This window comes from Dermacentor silvarum, chromosome 8, assembly GCF_013339745.2.
Source record: "Dermacentor silvarum isolate Dsil-2018 chromosome 8, BIME_Dsil_1.4, whole genome shotgun sequence".
Classification (NCBI taxonomy): domain Eukaryota; kingdom Metazoa; phylum Arthropoda; class Arachnida; order Ixodida; family Ixodidae; genus Dermacentor; species Dermacentor silvarum.
Genome location: NC_051161.1, coordinates 162,410,044 through 162,430,873, shown reverse-complemented (window position 1 = coordinate 162,430,873; position 20,830 = coordinate 162,410,044). Strand labels below are relative to the sequence as shown.

The window sequence follows — 20,830 nt, the reverse complement described above, 5'->3', positions numbered from 1 at the left end:
ACGCTAGCGCAAGACAGGGGTAATTGGAGATCGCAGGGAGAGGCCTTCGTCCTGCAGTGGACATAAATATAGGCTGATGATGATGATGATGATGACGAGTCGCGAAAACACTCTTCCGACTGGAAGATCGGTAGCCCGAGACCGGGCAATCATAGAGAATAATAATTAAAAAAAAATTTCTATGGGGCAGTGGGCGAACTAGGCGAGCGTCTCTGTATACATGGCGGCACTTATTACCAGACTCGTCGCGCCGTATTGTCCCCCAGCGGCAAACACTCGAAGCAGCAAGTCGCGCATGCGCACCTTCCCGTCTGGCGGCGGCTGCGCCTTTCCTTTCCGCTCGCGTGTGCGTGTGTGCGTCTGTCTACCGCGCTTGGCGGACGGTGGTGTGTGTGCGGCGGCGGCGGATTTTGCGGCTCTGCGGTGCTTATTTGTGGTGCTCCCCCCTCCCTGCTTGTTTCCTTCGTTCCACCTTTGGGATAACGCCGATCACCTCCTGGACGTGCCGTCAAGATGTCGGACGATCACAACAATCATGAAGACTCCAACGAGATCCAGGACATACCGGAGATCGAGCTCATCATCAAGGTAACACGCCCGCATCCGCCGTCCCGAGGCGGGCGGCAGCGAACCGTCCGTTAGGCCTAGCAACGGTCGCGGCGCGCCTGCTCCGTGTCCCGCCGTTATGGGGTGGGCATACGGCGGCTCGCTTCGAACGCTTTCAGCCGCAGCTTTCGCGTGCACCGGACACAAGGCGTGGGAGGCGCGCCTTCGGTTAGCCCTGCGGTTAGCTTTTAGGCTGCCAAGCCGGCTCTCTGGCATGCGTCGCGGGCGTAATCGAAAGTGTGTCTCTCTCGCCAAGGCAGTGTATTTTGGCTCGCCTACCTTTCCGTCGACGTCGCGCATTCTGGGTGTTACCCGCGGCGCAGCGGGAATGTCGAGGTTGATTCGCTTCTTCGTTATAATTCCCGTTACCCGCGTGTCACTACTGATACCGCGTTTTATTTTTTTCTCCTTTACATTTTCATTCCCTGTTTGCCCACCCGGAGCGCGGCGCATTTCCTGCGAACGTTCCGTAGTCCCGGCGAAACACCTGTTTTGCGAGCAGGACGCTGGCATGCGTGGTACTGAAAGGAAGCGCGACGCGTATTATGGGAAGGCGTAGCAGAAAGTTCTGCCTGGTTGGGCCAGGAGTTCGTGTAGTAAATGCGGCCGGCCCGAAATCGGGCAGTCCGGGCCGCCCGGCAGTTTAATCCGTGTCGTGAGCGATTTTGCGTTTGTATGTCATGGCATACTTTCTATTTCAGTCAGCCGGAAAATGCCGGAACTTGGTACGCAGACTGGTTGGTTTCCCTCTCTGAGGAGGTTGTGCCGCGGCGGCAAATGTCCTTGAGCAATATCGCCGGTCTGCGTGTTTTTCTTTTGTCTTCCTTTACGCCGCTCTTCGTTTTTCCGCTCGCTGCTGTGGCGCGTGCGGCCGGACCATCGGTGCAGCGCTTCTCTGGCCGTAGCGGCTTCGCACCGGCGCGATACGTAGTCGACGGCCTTTGCGCAACTGTTCGCTTGGCTGGGAGAAGGCCGCCAAAAACAGCGTCTGGCGGTCCGCTTTCTCGCGCGTGGCCGGCCGTCCCGTTTAGCCGGCTTTCTCGTTTCGGCGAGCGGCGGCACTTTTCCTCGAGCATTTCGATTTCCCCGTTTGCCGGCGGCCTCGCTTCTCCCTCCGTGACCCGGCGCGTCAGCTCGGACGTCGCTCTCGGGGAGCTTTACCCCGTCGGCCCGCTTTCGGCAGGCGAGACATCACTCTAGCGGGACACCGCCTCCTCTCCCTTCGTCGTGTCCTTTCGCCGGAGTGTGACGAGCTTCTGGTGAAGTGTCGTGCGCTTCGTGCGGGCAGGGCTACAGTACGCGGTTTGTTGCCGGGCGGTTCGCGACACAACGCTGCACCGAGACCACGTGACCACGCAGTCTGCCCCCTGTGGTCGGTGATGCAACGAAGCAGCTGGCCGACCCCGGGTGGCTTCTAGGGTCGCGAGAAAATTCGGTTTATTCTTCGGTCGGCAGGGTTTCCCGCCCCCACGACGCTCACGATCTGGAGCGTCGGCTGTGGGCGGCGGTCTTTCCCCGCAAATTTGATTAGACAACGCCTGTCCCACTTGAGAGGAAGCGCCTATCGCCGCCGCTGCGAAAAAGATTGCCCGCCACCACACGACCTTGCGTGTCTGCGGGTGTCCCACTTCGGCTTTCCCCCCCCGGTCGCTCTGTGGGCCAAACTTTCGCTGGCGCGGCCGCGTTCCATCGAGGCCCGCGCGTTTCCTTTCGGCCTGTCCTTTCCAGCGCGACACGACGATACCGGTTGCCTCGCCGATGAGATGCGAAAATGCGGGCGTTTCGTGCCTGTTGGGCGCACTTTCGCATCGTACGCGAGCCGCCATTGCTACCACGGAATGCGGTTACCCACACGCTGCGTGCCGGACATTTGCCGCACTCGTATATCGCTGGCGTGGCACACCTAGCTTCTACACCCCGGAGGCCCACATCGCCGGCGTCGCGAAGCATTCCACGATAAGCGACCTGTGTGTGTCTGCTCGTGATAATGGGTGTTTGTAGCGCGTCATTTCTCGCCACATCGCCAACGCCATCCTGACAAGCATTGTGGAATGCGTGTGATTGAGCTACTTGTTAGAATGCAGCGTTTCCTTGTTCTGTGGTATGTGCATATGGTTAGTGGCATTGTTTGCGGGTGTTGAACTGCAGGGCAATTGCACACGTGGGAATGCGAGTAGCAGTACTCTCGGCGAGCGCCGTCGGCGGGTCTGTCGGCAGCTCCGTCTGGTGTCACGATGAAGCGACAATTCAAGAACATGAACTAGGCATGAACGATTTTTTATGTTCCTGTAGTCATTGACGATTAAAAGCAAGTGACATTTTAATACATTCACCTGTATTGCAAACATAAAATTCTGCACAGCGGCTGCTGTTATATGCACAGTCTGAGTGTAGGCTTTTTACGTGGTCCAAAATTTTATTGCACCTGGCCCTGCAACACACCCAAGAAAGTTTGTTGTGCAGCATGGACAACATTGCCATGATGCCGTTATTTCGTGCACTGTGTGCAATGGACATGATGTGAATCTGTGGCACTGATCAATATCATTGCTGCAACAAAACAGCCATTTTAATGATCAGAACAGCCACGGGAACGATGCATCCATCGGCGCCCTAATTGCATGGCGTGCCAACTTCTGACTTACAATAGCTGTTGTAGCTATAAGAACCGATTCCATCAACAAGCTCAGTATGCTTGCCCAACTAAGGTTGCACCAACTTCCATTACATGACACGAATTCCCTGCTGTATGAGGCACTGCAAGTCGTCATGGGAGAAGGAAATGTGGCACCCGAAGCCATGCAAATTTGAGTGGATGGGAGCCCTCATTTTGCTTGAATTTTGGAAGTTTCTGTGACTGATAACATGGGTTTCGATGCATTGTCATAATCCCTTTTTCTCTTTAACATGCCATGAATAGATTTACTAAGAAATTCTGGCCTTGTAGTGTAGCAGGGTGCCTTTAAGGTGGTGGGAGTTGCATTGTGCAAGAGATAGCTTGCTTCCAGGGGCAGACAGCTTGGACTGAGAGTCGTTAGTTTATCCCTCTCCCTGGTGAAAGCTCAGTGACAGTCTTCTACACTGTCTGCCAGGGAAATCTGCACCTCCTATCCCATATTCTCTTTGAAAATGTCTGTTAAACGACAGTGCACAACTTCACTCAATGCCCTCTCATTGCTGGCCTGCACAGAGCAGGACCTACGTGTTGCTGCATCTCAGGGCAAGGGCACATGAGTGTGTGCTCCTCTATTATTAGCTGGCTGTTTGCCTTACATAGTCTTGAATTGCGACTCCAGCTGAGTCATCTGGCACAAGATGCGGAGATATTTTTCTCCAGAGAAGCTAACCCACCGTTCTAGCTAGTTTCGCAGATAGCAGGCAGTGCTCCAGGGGCAACATTTCTGCATTTGCAATCGAAAAAGTATGTGCTATGTGACGGTGGGAAATTACAATGCGCTGCATAATTTGGCTTAAATGAAGTCTATGTGGTAGTCAGTATATTAAGCAATTGCCGCATAGAAACCGTAATAATATGCTGGTATAGAAAACTGCGATTAAAAAAGATTAAGATTAGATCTCGACTTGCTAACTATTGAACAAGTGGAGTGACATGTTAGTGTGACAGCACTTACTGCACTGCCTGCCACCACGACGTAGTGCACCACATACTCTAAAATTGAGGCATACAAGGAATGCACCATTTGAGGTGATTTTAATTCTGTGTCATAGTTCTAATATATCAAGAAGATATTTTGTTGAAAAGGTTGCAAGTCAAAGGCGAGTTCTCTACAAAATGTGCTTACTGCTGGCACTTCTGTGACTGCACTACCTTTATAGCCTTCACAGCGTGGCTTGCTATGTATTAAGCAGAGTATAGGCTTAAATTCAGTCTGCTTGTGTCCACTGCATTGCAAGTGTCTCTCCCAGTGACCTCTCATTTTGCCCCGTCTTGCTGTCCTTGAATGCATCCTTGGCCACCCATTCTATTAACGCATAATAGATGGCCTGCTTTAGGCATTGCATTGCCCCACTTCTCTGATTTGAACTGTTAGCTCTCCTATTCACACAAGCATCCTCGTGCCTGTTATAACAGGCCTGTACTTTTCTGTTCCATACTCACCCTGTGATCCTTAGTGTCTACCCAAGTTTATTAGTTACCATCTATGTTAGAACCGCATTCATTGATATTGGCCGAACACATATGCTTCAAAGTTTTACCTTGACAAAGCTGTAGCAACGTTTATGTGTGGTGACTGTTAATCCCTGTTGGGACTCGGGGTAGCGTTTGGGCCGGTGATCCTTCAGCCAAAGGGATGAGTACGTTCGGGAGTATCAGCGATCGAAAAAAGGGTTTATTCTACATATTTACAGTGGCTCCAAATATGGAAGTCCACTCCATGGGGGAGCACTTTGAATGTCTGAGCACATATCGGAACACGTGTTTTATAAGCAGGGCATAAAACAGTCGTCTTCCCTAGTTGACCCGACTAGGGAATCTGATTTATTTATTTATTTATTATTACCTCAAAGGCCCCGGTGTGGGGTATTAACCTTGGTGTGGCCGATCAGAGGGGTAGTATTGTTCACAGAACTCCCCCTCTAATGTTGCACCCTCGCATTTGCCGCAACTGTGTGGACATCTGGGAAATCGAGATTGTCGCCGTTCTTACAGTAATTCCACGAAGTTGGCCCCTCGCATCAATCACTGGCATCTTCGCGACGGTCAGCTGGTCACGGTCGGTGTCGGGCACAGTCGCCAAGTAAGCGGCCGCTGATGAAGGGGGTGGCATTGGGGGAAACACCCAAAGGATGCGCACTGCCGATTTGTGGTGCTTGTTTACCCGTCACCATCGGTGTCGGATCCCGGCCACGGTGGCCGCATTTCGATGGGGGCGAAATGCGAAAACACCCGTGTACTTAGATTAAGGTGCACGTTAAAGAACCCCAGGTGGTCAAAATTTCCGGAGTCCCCCACTACGGCGTGCCTCATAATCAGAACTGGTTTTGGCACGTAAAACCCCATAATTTAATTTTTTAACCATCGGTGTCGGGCACTGTTGCCGTCTGGGCGACGCTGATGAAAGGGGCTGCCTCGATGGAAACAACCAAAGAATGCGCCCTTCCAATTCTGGATGCAACACCCCACAAAGCATGAACAGTAGGCTACATCAAGAAATATCAGAACATGCCTTCTTTTTTCTTGTAGAAACTATAATTTTTATTTCGAACCATACGACACGAATTGAACCGACTCCGTGGCTAAAGGTTGCGAGTTGCCTCTTTAGCCCTCAGAACAGCTTCGGTTTGTGGCCAACATAGTTGAGCATAAGGTATAAACTTGGCAAAAAAACAGTGTGATCTACTCGCACCATGTTTTATAATGCAAAGTCATCACAACAAAATGCAGTAGTTATAAATGATAAAGAAGCGTAGAGTACATAAATTAAGAAGTTGCACATAAGATACAATGACAATAGAGAAGTTTTGAGGAAAAAAGATAATTTATTTTATCAAAAGTAGCAGTCTTACACACTTTTCAAAAGACAGCAAGGATGTTGATTGATGTATAATAGCACAATAGTTATTGGGAAATGGCCCACAGGGTGGCTCAGTCATCTAAGACACAAGTTGTGCTGCTGGGCACGAGGTAGCGGGATCGAATCTCGGCCGCGGCGGCCGCATTTCGATGGGGGCGAAATGCAAAAACGCCCGTGTGCTTGCGTTGTAGTGCACGTTGAAGAACCCCCGGTGGTCAAAATTAATCCGGAGCCCTCCACTACGGTGTCCCTCATAATCAGAACTGGTTTTGGCACGTAAAACCCCAGAAAGTAGTTATGGGAAATTTCAGTTTGCATTTTGAGAGTTGCTTGCGGTAGTTCGAATATTTGGCTTGGTCTGAAATTCATTTCTCTTCCATTTCCAAGCATGCAAGTGAATTCTTTCATAGCAAAAAAAAAAAGAGAGATAAATATACCAGAATAGTGCAATTATTTATACTATTCGGACCTTTGAACAGTGAAATTTCTGAATCAAATATGAATATTCGAGAAAGATTACTTCAGAATACTGTATATTTTCTCATTTCTAAGCGAAATCATATCTGAAGTTTGCTCAGAGTGAGTTTGATGAACAAGGGAGCATTGTATACATTATTTGACACATATCAGTAATACCCTTTGCATTGAAGTTGCAGATAATTCAAGAGTTTGTAAATGATAAAAAAAAGCAGTTTGCAGTTATCATCATGACAGTGGCAGTGGTGAAACAAGGGAGCAGAATGTCGCCAGATATGCACGTACAGTCTTGTGTTCGTTAAAGAGTGCGATACTAATGCGCCACGCCACGCATTATTCTAAAGAGCAAGACTGGCCATAAAATGAGTCCAACTACACAGGCTGCCTGAAAGGGACCCATTCTTATTGACTGACTGGAAATTATTGAGCAGAAGCTATCTGACTTATAGGTTTACTCAGGAACTTGGGCCCCTGCGTAACAACCGCAGCCATTTGCAGCAAAATGTCATTCGAAACGGTCCTAAATTGCGTCTATGGCTCTTCCTCAAGACGCCAGTAAGTATTGGTATCCCTTGTACTCGAGCAATATTGAATATTTGACAATGTCAATGTCTGTTCTGTCTGCAGAAGGATTACTTGATTTGTATTTGAAATTTATGGTACATTCGACTGGTTCCTATTGTAACATGTTCAGTTTGCAGCAACAGGGAGCCCTCTTGCGATTAGAGAAAGGCTGTCCCAGCCGAATGTGCTGGCTGCTCCCAGGGCTGGAGCACAGTGCTCTGAAAACCCGACAAATATGTTCCGAACATTTCAATCAGCCCGCTGTAAACCGCACCGAGAGAGCTCTCGAAAGCGACTGGTCAAGTGTACCATTATAATAATCAATCAGTAATTGGTTTGCGAAAACATCCAGAATTAGAAACTTGGCCCAGCGTATCAAAAACGCTACTCTGAGCCACGGTGTAAGAACAGGTGATCCGACGGAAGCGCGCGGCGTGTCTCACTAATGTTGGGATGCCGCTAGGTGGCGCACGCGACTAGGAGGCTGGGCGTCGGGGGGCCGGGGGCAAACATATACTGAGCGCCCGCGTTTCAGCTGTTTCAGCCTGCGTTTTTCAGAATGCCTGTTAGTGTTAACGCTCTCATATTGAGGTTATCATCTTAATTTCCCGAAAGCTTAGAGTTATTTGAGAGTGTCGTTAGGCTGCTGCATTTTTAAATCAAAAGCGTATATTTCGCTCAAAGCGGCGCTAACAGTCCGCATTTTTGTTGGAGCAGCTGACAATTCATTTCGCAAGTTACGTTTCGATGACGAGTTGCTATCTGTCGTCACTATACGCTGCGTCCCCGTTTTCATTTCTCATGTGAAAACAGTGCGTAGGGGAGTACTGCGTACAATGTCCTCCTGAGTGTATATATAAACGCTTTCGCGTAATGCGGTGAACTGTGCTATCATTGTTCTGTAGACAAACGAAAATTTCGTTTGCGCGTTTCCCATGCAGGCTCCGTGCATAGTATTGGGTCCATAAAGCACCAATTTAAAGGCTGTTTGTTTCTTATGAAGCATGCGGCACCTTGCATGCGTATATCCTTATACGCATGCTCCTTAATAAAATATTCATGATAGAAGACGCCGATCGTTTTTCTTGCTTTTTTTTATTCAAAATTACGAGGCAGCAGAAAAACAAATGAAAGCAACTTGCAAACCAACAGAAAGGAAGTCCATAGATGTAGAATATACATACCCAGCTGTGACATTATTCCTGGCGAGACGGATTTTCAAAGAGCGTGTTGAAGTTGATGCTGTCGGTGTTACCATTATGTGATTCTGCACTGAAGTCCTGAATTTTGTGAGGTCTTGTAGACTGCTGAGCTGCTGTGGCTAACGTTTCCTTGTCCACACGAGAAGTCTCTTGAGGTCTTGTCTCTTGCATCACATATACTTTTGCCTGCGGTTCTTGTAGTTCACTGCCTCCAGGTTTTGATTTGCGCTTGCCGTCAGCTGGAGTCTCTTCTGTGTTGGCTTCGCTATTCTGGTTCTGGCCGTCTTCTATTGACACGTCAGTTGCTAGCTCCAGTAACTCGTGATTCACTACATTTGGCTTTCTGTTTCTTCTTTTTTGCTTGTGCTTTCTGCCTATTGCTCTTTCTTTCGGGAGCGCTTCGCAGGCGTCAGTTGTCACGGAACACAGTTCTTTGAAATTGATGTGTGAAGTAGCCGGAAAATGAGTCGGCTCAGCATCTCTAGCTAGATGAGCTCTTCGGGTCGTGCTGGCTAAAACAACTCCGTTGTGCATTGCCGTCCATGTTTTTGACACGTACATTGGGTCGAAGTGCTTTTCGCACACGTAGTCCACTGGTCGCAGGACTCGGTCTTCACGTTGGATGGCATCGCGCCATGCTTGCAGTCGACTCATCTCTTTAGGGACACTGAACATACATACTTTGTCTTTGCACGAGTCATATCCACTCTTGCAGTTTGGAATGAAACACTTCTTGCCCATAGTCAGGCTAGATCCGTCTCCGCCAGGCAACGTCGCGGCTCAAACGGCAAATCTCTCTTCTACCCTTTCTTGCGATTAAACGGATTCGTCCTTTTCCATTATGTATACCACGGGAACACTTTATTAAGCGCTTACCGAGAACAAGGGTGACTGATTGCTCAACGGTAAAGCAAATGTTGCAAAATATTAAGAGAACTTATCGTCTGCCCGCACCACTTTTCTGCGACTGCTTCCAGGCATTGTCAAACGCCGTCTGCTAGATCCAACGACGCGACCGCAATGCTGGGGACATTATCGTCTGTTCCGGCGCTTGAGGGATTTCAATTAGTATAAGTGGCACACAGAAACAGTAAAAAAATAAGTTTTAATTATTTACACATTCGAATTTCCCGCTTTTTCAGCCTCCTAACGCGTGCTGCCGTGCAGCGGTGCAGGTGTGCAACTCCACCATTAGTGAGACGCGTTGCGCAGCAGTGGTCACCGTGTCGTCGGATCACCTGTTCTTCTTACACCGTGCTCTGAGCTTTGCATTAGGTTTTCCACGATATCAACTCGATATAGCAGAAATGATACAGTGAACCTTGTGTGGGTAAATGCAAGAGTAGGTGTTTTTTTTTATAAGAGAGAAGGTAAAGCTTCCGAGATAAGTGGTCTTTCAGCATTCTCACTGCAATGCAAGAAAGTGGTGGTTGTTCAGTCATGGTTTGTAATGGTCCTTGAAACCTTTTAATACAAATCACTTTCAAGGCCTTGAGAACACCTGAATTTCATCAAGTATTTAAAAATACGAAATTCTGTTTCAGTTAAGCTCATAGCACTTTGCTTGGCTCCTCTAACCATAAAGTCTTCACATTCTACAAGTCACTGCAGTCCAGTTGGCAGTTTTATGACGGCAGTCGAGGGTTTTCTTAGTAGTGGTTCATCAAAAACTTTTGACAGTCTGTTTTCAGGCTGCAAAACAAGTCTTTGCACTCATTTACCAAACACCCCATAACTATAAACTTATCGTATGATAATGCTTGCCTCTCAAAATCATTAGGAGGTCTTTCGCATTCTTCACATTATAGCCAACTGATAAAAACAGGCAACCCTCCGTTATTTTTCCTGCACAGCTTTCAAGTGTGAGAATTATGAAAATGCCTTCTTTACAGAGTTCTTGTGCATCGTGTGACGCACTGCTATCACACATTTCGAGAGTTACAGGTGCTATGAATTTCAAGGCTGTAGATGGCAGACATGCAGGATAAAATTGTGCTGATTCTATTAAGCTAGAACTAAAGTGTATCATATATACCAGGTGCGTGACGTGAGGTACTCTGACACTTACTTGGAGAATGCTACCTTCTTGAATGTTGCCAAATCCTTTCATTTTGGGGCAAGATGCAGACTATTAGTGACCGAATATTATTGGAGACATATAGAAATAAGCACTTCTGGTGGTCAGACACCATTCAGGCAGCCGAGTTTCTCGAGCAGCTGGAGGCCATGACGAGCGAGAACCCTGAATTGTGGCCATTGCGGAGCAACGTCACGTAGCAGACTATTCACAATGTCATTATGCGCCACTCCTAAAGTAGTGAATGTGCTACTTGTGTGAGCATCTGCGGCCAGGTCAGTGGTAGCAAGTGATGTCCTTGGTATGCTAACTATTGACTGTGTAGTCAATAGTTGTGCCAGATCACATATTGCACATAAGAAGTAGAATGTGGCATTACACACTGAATTATCCTCTGGCACTGCGATCTCCATGTAACTTGCAGTACCAAGAAGGGGAAACCCAATTTGCATGTGTTGTGTGTACAGTGCCATTTAGCAAAGAACTTGTTTATCATAGATGAATGAGTGTATTTAATCATCACCTACTCGCCTTTGAAAAAAGGTGTCTAGTTCCATTATGGGAATGGGTTATGAGTAGTCTTGATTTTTAGGCACTAAAAGTGTGCTTTAGGTGTTTATAACGGGTACTGAAGCTGTAATTTATAGCATATATAGGCACTAAATGGCTGTCCTTTAGTCACGTATAGGCAGAAATAGGAATTTCCACTGTGTGTCTGAGCATTATGCTCTCATAAGGAACACAGCTCACCACCAAACCAGTGTTTTGAAATTCATGTTTTTTTGTTGTTTTTTTTCACTGAGTATTGGTTTGTACACAGAAAACGTATGCTCAATATCCATTGAAGTTAGGGACACATATCTGTGCTTGGGGAATATTCAATGACCCAAAGCCCTCTGGAATTCCAGAACATTTGCCCGTCAGAACCTTTGACAGTTCATTCAGTACGGAAAGCCCGGGATTTTTGTCTGAGACAGGCTGAAGTTTTGTGCTAGCTCTATTAGGAACAGGTCCATTGGGGATGGATGTTTCTTGTATGTCAAAATGACTCCTCCATTCTGGGTTAAAGTTGCACCCGAGCATTCAAGTTTCTCGATTATGTCTGCTAAAAATGTGAAGCGAGTGTACAAGTAAGCTAAGTCACCTACGAGTGTGCAGTCACATAGCATAGTTTGAGCCCTTTTCACAGCGATGCTCTCGTCTGCTGCAAAGCACTTAATAGCCTTTACACCAGCAAGGCGTCTCTGGTAATATTGGGCACCCTATGGCTAGGTTTCCCAGCGGGTTCCCTCTTGCGAAGTTCCCCAGCATATTATAAACAAAATATGGTCTACACCAAATCATGGGGGGCAAAAAAACCCAAAAACATTTTCAGGCTTTCAAAATTACAAATTTGGCACCAAAATTGAAATATGCACGATAAAGGGCGTAAGGAAAAAAACAGGCATTTTGCCTAAAGTCCTGATCTTTAGTTATGAGCAGTTAAAGCACGGCTATGTCAGCTGGTACACACCCCAGGTAAACGGGAATTGCGTCACGAGCGCCAGTTTCTCCCCTGGTGCTCGGTAGGCCATGATTCTGAGAACAAAAGAAAAAATTAAGCCTGCTGTTATGGCAATGGTGCTTCCAAGCGCGAGGTCGCGGGATCGAATCCCGGCCGCGGCGGCCGCATTTCGATGGGGGCGAAATACGAAAACGCCTGTGTCCCGTGCATTGGGGCACGTTAAAGATCCCCAGGAGGTAAACATTAATGTGGAGTCGCCCACTACGGCGTGCCTGCTGTGGCAACGGTTTTGCTGATGCGCTGAGGGTGAGATGGCCATCCCGCTTGTCTGCAATGTGCTCGATGAGTGTGCGATTTTCTCGGCAGACGCAAGAGGCAACTAGCACGAGTTCCGTTTGCTGCTGCAGTTGGCATTATTCTAACAGCTGTCATTTTCAGCCTCTATTTTTTTTTTGTAATCATTTTCTTTTGCTGTGTGTGGTTCATGCATTGAATAAACGCCAGCAGCGCATCTGTGTTTGCTAAAATTTTACCATATTTCGTTATATGTTAGCCAGCATGCCATAGCGCGTGTCTACTGTGTTTCGGCTGGACAATAACAGGCAGTGAAATGTGCTTCATTTTGCAATTTTATTAGCAACTTTTGTACAGCAAGAGATACAATACACAAAAATATTGCAGACCTGAGTATCTCGCATCTACAGTACAAACTGCACATTTTAAAGGTACATATATACATAAAGCTTCTTACAATTTCTGAATAGCAAACGTCATGGTTTTTTTACTTTGCATGAGACAATCCTACCGATGCAATTCGTTTGTCGCAACAGTTATCTGTGATTACTGACACAAACAAAAATATATCATTAAGCGAGACCGCTTGAAAGGCTGAAGACAGCACATTCCGCATACCGAAACCCAGACGAGGTGGAGTTGTCCGTGCTGGAGCTGTGGTCTGGGGAAAAAAATGGAAGTAATAAGTTTTATGCTTATACACAAAGCAATTGCAGGAACCAATTTCAGCACTTTTTCTGGAAAACAGTGCTTTCAATTCCTTTACGTCAACTTTTGTTATATTTTCTTGTGGGATTTATGCTAAAAATATAGCACAAAAATTTAATGCAAATTCTGATTTTAACTGCTACTATATTGAAGTAATGCTGCTTTCTCAACAGCTGTCTGAACAGTGATCAGTTTCTTACAGCTAAATTATCTTGATCCCTAAATTTCTTATTCAGTTGTTAATAAGGCACTGACAGATCAGTTTGTTCAACCTTTTTGTACACTCCTTGTCTTCCTAGTTCTGCAGAATTCCTATTACTGGAAGACGATCTTCCAGTTGTAAGCCACTGGTCAACGGTCTATGAGCATTTTCTACTAGAAGTGTTTGTTTTGCACATGGGGAGCAATACAATACATTGCGGGGACACTGGAGCGCGTGGCTTGCTAAGCGCCGACGTAAGCTTCGTCGTAGTCATTGCGCGCCAGCGCAACTTTACATGAAGATAAATTCGCTTGTTCCGAACAAAATTTGCTCGTCTACTTAGTTCTCAGTTACCAACAGCGAACATTGCAGATCAGTATTCGATAAAGAACACACAAGCAGGCGCTCTTTTTTTTTTTTTTTTTGGCGACACACAAGATTTTGCTGCGTAACGTAAAATGTGCCCGGTGCGTAGCAGACAACGCGAAGAAAACAGCGCTTGCAGTGCTTTCTGCACTAGCGCAGCGCTCCTTCAATTGGTTATTGTGAAGCTCTAGGCGACTTGCAATGTCTAACCAAGAACACGTAAGCACAATCTTCTCTAACTTAACCCCCTCGTCCGTGCAGCAAGCATTCAAACATCTTCAGCAGTTAAATTATCAGTTTTTTATCCCATAAAGAGAACAGCAGTCACCGAGATATAACGGAGCGCAATTTCCGTCAGCGGGTTAGCTAGCACTCACTCGACTCGGGAGCTGCTGTCGATAGATAGCTCACCATCATCACTTCAGTAACATCATCTCATTGTCGTCATGCTGTTGTCACCATGCCATCTTTGTCATTCCATCGATGTCAGTCCTTCGTCTTTCTAACCTTGTCATGCCACCGTAGGCATTTCGTCATTTTCAGTCACTATCTCGTGTCCGTTCTCATAACGATGTCTTGCCATCGTCATCACTCTCGCTTTGTTATCCAACTCTCGTCGTGCTGTCGTCGTCATACCACCTTCATCAGTCCATCGATGTCAGTTGGGGCTGATTAAGTAAGATGAGAAGGTGTCTTGGATAGTTATGACTCCTCTCGGGCTGCTTCGATAGTTAGAATTTAGAAGGAAAATTTCACTCTCTTACTTCATTTAGCCATGTTTCTATCAATACTGTGATGCTGGCATCGATGTTTCAGCGAAATTGTTAAGTTGATCTCGTTTACGACAGTGAACAGTGCATGTTAGTGAAAGCTATGGTAAAGAGAGCTGAGGGGGTGAGGGACAACTGTGGATGAAGTTGAAGTTCTAAGCTTCGCTGCACATTATTGCACCCTGTGCTTCGGGGTGCGTTGTTTCCATATGCCTTTTAAATGGTCTGGTAGTTTTTTAATCGCGCTTTCAGAAGTAGCATCATACTGACAGCACTATAGTTAGCAACTTGTCTACATGTGGTTTGAACGCGCAGTTTTGTGGCCATAAATTTTAACTATTTTGAGTGTGCAGTGCAAGTAGCATAAGCGAAATCTTAATGTGTAGTGAAGTTTCTTGCTTTTAATTTTCGCCCACAGGCAAGGATGTTTTAACTTGAAATGAGCCAACTTGATAATTATTGAGCATTTTTTGTCTGAATAGTATTTGCCTGTGCGGTGTGCACATTCAAGAGCACTTTGTTCTAGGTGGATTTCAAGCTTGCTGCGCAGAATTTAAGGACCTTTTCTTCACTCTCTACAAGTTTCTTTTTCGTTGTCTTCCAGTCCGAGGAACAGCATTTTGGTGCATCCTGTTATTATTGTCGATGCTTTTAGCAATGGGGGGGCTCTCTGTTTACTGATCTGACTTGCATCATTTTGCCTAACCTCAATTATTCAGTCTTAATGATCATTTTCTAGCACAGAAACACGATTTGTCAGTGGAGCTTTTGTTTTGTCTTTGAGAATGTTGGCTTCTTCTGTTGGCCCAGTTATTTTGGCATGCATGCCTGATATTCGGTCTTTAGCTCTTTAATCGTCTGTGAGAGAAAAGAAACGGTGTCTGTGTCGAGGCCTAGACTAAGTTCATTGTCCTCGAGAAAGGAAGACGATTAATTCGGACAGAAGTGCAAAGGGGGTAGCATCACAGTACAAATGGCTAATTCTACACCATTTCAAGTTGCAGGGGTGCAACACTGCAAAAAGACAACGATTATCACTGCGAAATTACTTAGCACTGCTTAAGTAAATAACCTGAAAGGTTAGGAAAGCAATGAGCATCCTACGTTCAACAGTGTTGTGCCCCAGCCGGTGAGATTTGCCGCACTGATTAAATACAGCCCGACTTGATTTTGTGACTGATAATGTCGTTTTGTTAGGGCGTTGCCAGGTGCACAAAGCCTTTGCCGCTAAAACTGGATGTTCTTTCATGAATGCAGTGACGAGAGGTTGCCTGGTAGATTGTGACTGTTCAAGAGAAGGCAGTCCAGATAGGGGTTCTGGGGTAGGGCATGTACTGGCACGACAGCATCTGGAAGGTTAGGGAAGTGATGAGCATCATGCGTTCAACGGCGTCGTGCCCCCTGCATCAAGTATGATTGCCTGTGTGGTGGGCAGTCAAGGCTAATCTAAGAACTATTGTGGGCTATAGTTTTGGGTGCGCAAGGGCAAGTTGTCACCATCATGATAGTTACCTTTGCACTGATTATACAAAGTTGCGTAAGTAGGCCATTAGCCATGACAAGACTGCAACTATTGAGAACTAGCTTTTTGCCAAGATATTTAAAGCCTCTTGTATTTTATCAAGTTGTTTGATTTCTCAACGATTTACTGTTTACTCGAAGGTAGGTTGAACGCAAGTATGGGTCGACCTCTATATATTTAGCTCTCCGAGAAAAAAATGTTACAATTCAAGTATAGGTCGACCAATATCCTTTTAAAAAACAAACAACTTTGAACAAGGCACCCCTTTATTTGCCTTTAGCTCAGCCACAAAATTTTGCTAGTCGATGCTACAAGCTGCATCCTCGTTGGAACTGCCAGAGATGCTTTGCAGGCGTCCTTGGCATCCCGAACAGTGCCGGCCTTGAGTGCATTGTGTACGTAGCATTTCTTAAAGCCAGTTTGGATAATCTCCAGACTGGCTTCACGACAGCCGCAAGGGAGATTCGTTTGTCACAAATATAGGTTGACAGCTAATTTCGGGTAACATTTTTGGGAAAAGAAAGGTTAGCCATGTATTTGAATAAATGCAGCGTCATATTGTGGTGGTTGACATGCTCTACAATTTATTGAATGGTCAAGAGTAACCCTGCTGCTGATGCTTGCCATGATTCGTTGCTTGAGCTTAGTCTCAAAGTAATAGGTCTAATGTTCAGACAGGTAATTGGCAGTGTTGTTTGTAGACCAAGAACAGGTAGCTGCCAACTCTCCCAAGTCTTTCAAAAATTCCACAAACTTGGGCTTATAAGATTTTACGAAAACTGCGTTGGTTTCACAAAAAGTGAGTTGTGTTCTTGAAAAAGTTGAGATATTGAAAGATGGGTGTATCAAGATTGCATAAAAAATATGCATACAAAAAAGTTGTGGTGGTACCCATGCTGCTCCTTTGAGGCAGCACAAGACGCTATATGCCAGAGGGGTACCTGCTTTTTAGGCAAGATTATTAAACCAAGTCCCAGAAGCAGGCCAAATTGGCAAGAACAAAGTGAATTGCAATGTCATAGGTCGGAAAAGCCGTGTTAGCTTGTCCCTCTCGGCCGTTGCAAGTTTGCTGCTTATGTGCTACATGTAAAGGTGAAAATATTTGATGTGCACACATATTCTATAAAAGGTATGTGTGCTCATGGCAAATGTAAAAACAAAAAGTGTGCTATCCCTCTGCCCCCCCCTGTGTTTTGCCTGCTAGCTTTACAAATTTTAAAATTTAGATTGGAAGGTGGGTGGTGATATTGGAAACCATGATTTAAGAGCGGAAAAAGAAACATAAGACATGAAAGAAAATGGTAGGCATGGGACAAGTGTTTGTCCCATGGGGGGGGGGTCTACCATTTTCTTTTGTGCCATGTCTGGTTTTCTTTTTTTTTTTTTTTTGTTCTTAAATAACATTGTATATACACCGACTGAAAGTCCTTTTAAAACTGATATTGTAGTTCAGACTAACATGGGGTGCTGTCTTGTGGATCACGTAATGCATGAAGCACATGACTGGTCGACTGTTCACATGTATGCACAGGCAAGGGAACTGCAGTTTGGGACAGAGCATGTATTAACGTGCGTTAGGGGCCCCGTGCCGCAGAAAATTTGGCGTCAGTGTCAGCCTGGGCTCGCCGGCGTCGGTGGCGGAAATAATCATCCCGAACCACCCCGACTGGGCAGGCCCCTAGCGTGACACAAGGCGTTAGGGAGCAAAATTGAATTTCTCAAAGTAAAATCGGCCAGAAAAATCGTAAAGTACGACTAACCACAACCTACAGGTGTGATAGCATTGGATTGTAATTTGAATATACGAGAAAAAAGCCTGTTAAGCAGCCAGGGATCATTGAATGCTATCGCGTTCGACTCTTAAAGGCGAAGTTTAAGCGTCCTCCAATTCTGAGTGTGCGCTGCTCAAGCAAGCAATGCTCAGGCAACAATTTTAGTGTAATAACCTAAAGCAAACCTCCTAGGTTTTTATTTGATGTGATAGAAGTTTGCAAGCACAGAATGGAGTTGCTTCACACAATGCATACCTGCCAAGTCTCCCGGATTACCCGGGAGACTCCCGGATTCGGACCATTTCTTCCGGTTGTACAGTTGCCAGGAAAATCTCCCGGAAATTGCAGTTGTGTCCCGTTTCTATCCGCGTCCAGAGTTTTGTCAGGTTACATTGGCAAATAGAATCGAACACAATTCAATACAATGGGAAGTTCATCGCGCAAAACATTGTTAAAAAAGTAGTAGGGAAAGTGCTATTTCGTTAACCGCGGAGCCGCTCCTTACGCTGACGGGGTTGTTGGGTGCCCTAGTGGCACCCAACAACCCCGTCAGCGTAAGTAAAACCGACTGACCCCCACCCTCCGCCCGGTCGGAAGATCTCCCAGTTTTAGTTTCTTAGAACTTGGCAGGTATGACAATGGGAGATCACTGGTAGGGTCTGGCATCCTACAGTGGATAAAATGGGCCGATGGCCAGCTTGGCTAATCATGTGCTCATCACACTGCAGGCGTCCACAATTGATGGACGGCGGAAAGGGGCCTGCCTCTTCTGCCAGGAGTACTTCATGGACCTCTACCTGCTGGCAGAGCTGAAGACCATCTCCCTCAAGGTTTGTGCCACTGACTCCTCGCTTTCCCCTTTCCTTTCATATGTGCATGTTTCTCAAGTCAAATAGTAACAATAATAGTGGCTATGGCGGTGCTCTGCTTAGCACGAGGCTGTGGGATCAAATCCAGGCCACAGTGGCCATATTTCGATGGGGCTGAAATGCAAGAACGCCCTTGTACCATGCTGCTGGTGCATCTTAAAGAAACCCCGGGTTGTCAAAATTAATCCGGATCCCCTCACTGTAGCGCCACTTAAAGCACCAGTTTGGAACCCCATGCAGCGATTGCCTCTGGTCGCAGCTGCTGGAATCGTTACGGGAGGTCCCAAAGAAATTTAGAAACTCAACAAAAAATAAAAATAATTGGTAGCATAAAGATCGGTTGTCAGCCCCGTAAGGTGTAGCTGGATATGTGTTGTCGTTCTCGACACTGCGACAATGGCGGGAAATGTGTCCAACGCGTCCAACAGAAGCAGGTGGGCCTGTCATCGGAAGTACGCCATTCTGTGGAATTCTGATAGTGAGGGCGAACGTCTAGGCTTCTGGATAGCTCAGGTGCGGCAGGTGGGCGGTAGTCGGGTTTATTGACTGGGAAAAGTGTCTGTAATCCTGCATTTGCTAGTTCTTGGCTCACAACGATCTGGATAACAGAAATGGTTGCATGGGACTCGTCAGGGGTGCGTGCGCACCTGAAGGGGAGCTGGAGAGGCGGCTTGAATCTCGCGGCGGATAATGCGCACAACATTGTCGGATGCAGCAGGAACGGGTGGGAGACAATGGTCCTCGCAGGTAGACATCACAGCCGTGTTTGGAAGACTGATAAAGTTCGGAGTAATGTGGCAACATTTTGCTTCTTCAAAGCGTCGGCATTCATTGATGACGTCTTGCACTGTGAGTGAGTTCCTAAAAACCAGGAGTGTAAACGTGTCATCCGCGATACCTTTGAGGATATGGGCAACCTTTTCTGCTTCTGGCATCTGGCCATCAACTTTGCGACAAAGCGAGAGCACGTCCTGAATGTACCTGACATAGGACTTCGGTGCAAGTCTGAGCTCGGCATGCAAGTTGTTTGTGTGCAGCACGATGGCGTCCGATGGGCTTGCCGAACAGATCAATGAGCTTTTGCTTACAGACCTCCCAGCTCGTAATTTCTTGTGTGTGGTTCAGAAACCATGCACAGTGCGAGCACATCCTGAATGTACCTGACATAGAACTTGGTGCAAGTCTGAGCTTCGCATGCAAGTCCAAGTTAAATGAAAAAAAAAAAGTTGTGCAATGTTTTGAATTAAAAATTGGGTAGGTGACTCGCAAAAATATACTGTACTCAGAGAACTAAAATTACCTAGGTATGCTTCTGAATGTTTGAGGAGTGCTCATATAAAATTTTGGGTTTCTAACTACATTTTAGCCAAAGTTACCAAAATTTAATTCACAACTTTACAACGCAATTTTTGTTGTTTATTTTTTTTTTGTAAGATCTGAAAAAGTTGCATTGCACTAGCATACTATATTACAGGTTTTTTTGCACTCTCTGACTGTTTAGCATTCAGGAAACAAAAACAATTGTGGAAATGAACTAGTAAAGACAGTGCACATCCCAAATCTTCATGTGTACGAAAATCGCGATCTGAGAAAAAAAAAAAAAACTTTAAGCAATGTGAAAAATGCTTTCTATTTCACAAGATCGCCACTACAATGAATCAGCAAGCTCCTGGAGAGTAATCCGAAGCAGGCTTTTCTTCGTCTCTTCTTGATGGCTGATGATGCCCGCTTTCTGTCTGTGTTGACCCCACGGCGGCTGTCTTTCTCTCCTACTGCCTTTGGGAGTTAGTTGCGCATGCAGACGCGTTGTTTCGCGTTAATTTTTTGCCAACATGTGTGTGATGACGTCTAGATTGCAAAAATAACAAAACTGAAAATTGCGATATTTTTGTCTCCAAGACCCGTGTACCCCCATAACTGCCGATTACAGGATGTGCTTGAGAGTGATGTGCTTTTAGTAGGCAGGTACTCTTCAAAACATGGCAACGAAAAGTTCCGAGTAATGCAGGCAACATTTTGCTTCTTCAAAGCAAAGCTTCTTCAGACTACCAATTACATGAAGTGATGGGCTCGCACAAAACATCTGCCACTACGCCAAATGCATCCTCAGGTATGTTGAGAAAGCTAAGTATATTCGAAAGCGGCAACATAACATGTGCACACTGCAGCTGAGCTTTGCGTGTTCAAGCTGAACATACAATTATGTGTACCTTCACATCGTACGGAGCTTGTTTAGCTTGCGAGTGGAGCTTCGCTGCAACCTCAGAACCAGTGTTGCCACCACACACTGTTTCTCCCACACCGTAAGCATTTATCGCAGCAGAGAACTCGCGTCAATTTGACAGCACACAATCCACGAA

The 20,830-nt window shown here is 46.2% G+C and overlaps 1 protein-coding gene across 1 annotated transcript in view; it reads left to right on the top strand.

Moving 5' to 3' along the window:
• Window positions 1-343: 343 nt before the first annotated feature.
• The window catches only part of LOC119461811 (chloride intracellular channel exc-4), a 54,441-nt gene continuing 33,954 nt past the window's right edge, over window positions 344-20,830 (top strand). Inside the window, exons 1-2 of the mRNA XM_037723184.2 lie at window positions 344-588; window positions 18,330-18,431. Of these exons, the coding sequence (XP_037579112.1) occupies window positions 514-588; window positions 18,330-18,431 (177 nt within the window). The 5' untranslated portion in view covers window positions 344-513. The remainder of the gene's footprint in view (window positions 589-18,329; window positions 18,432-20,830) is intronic.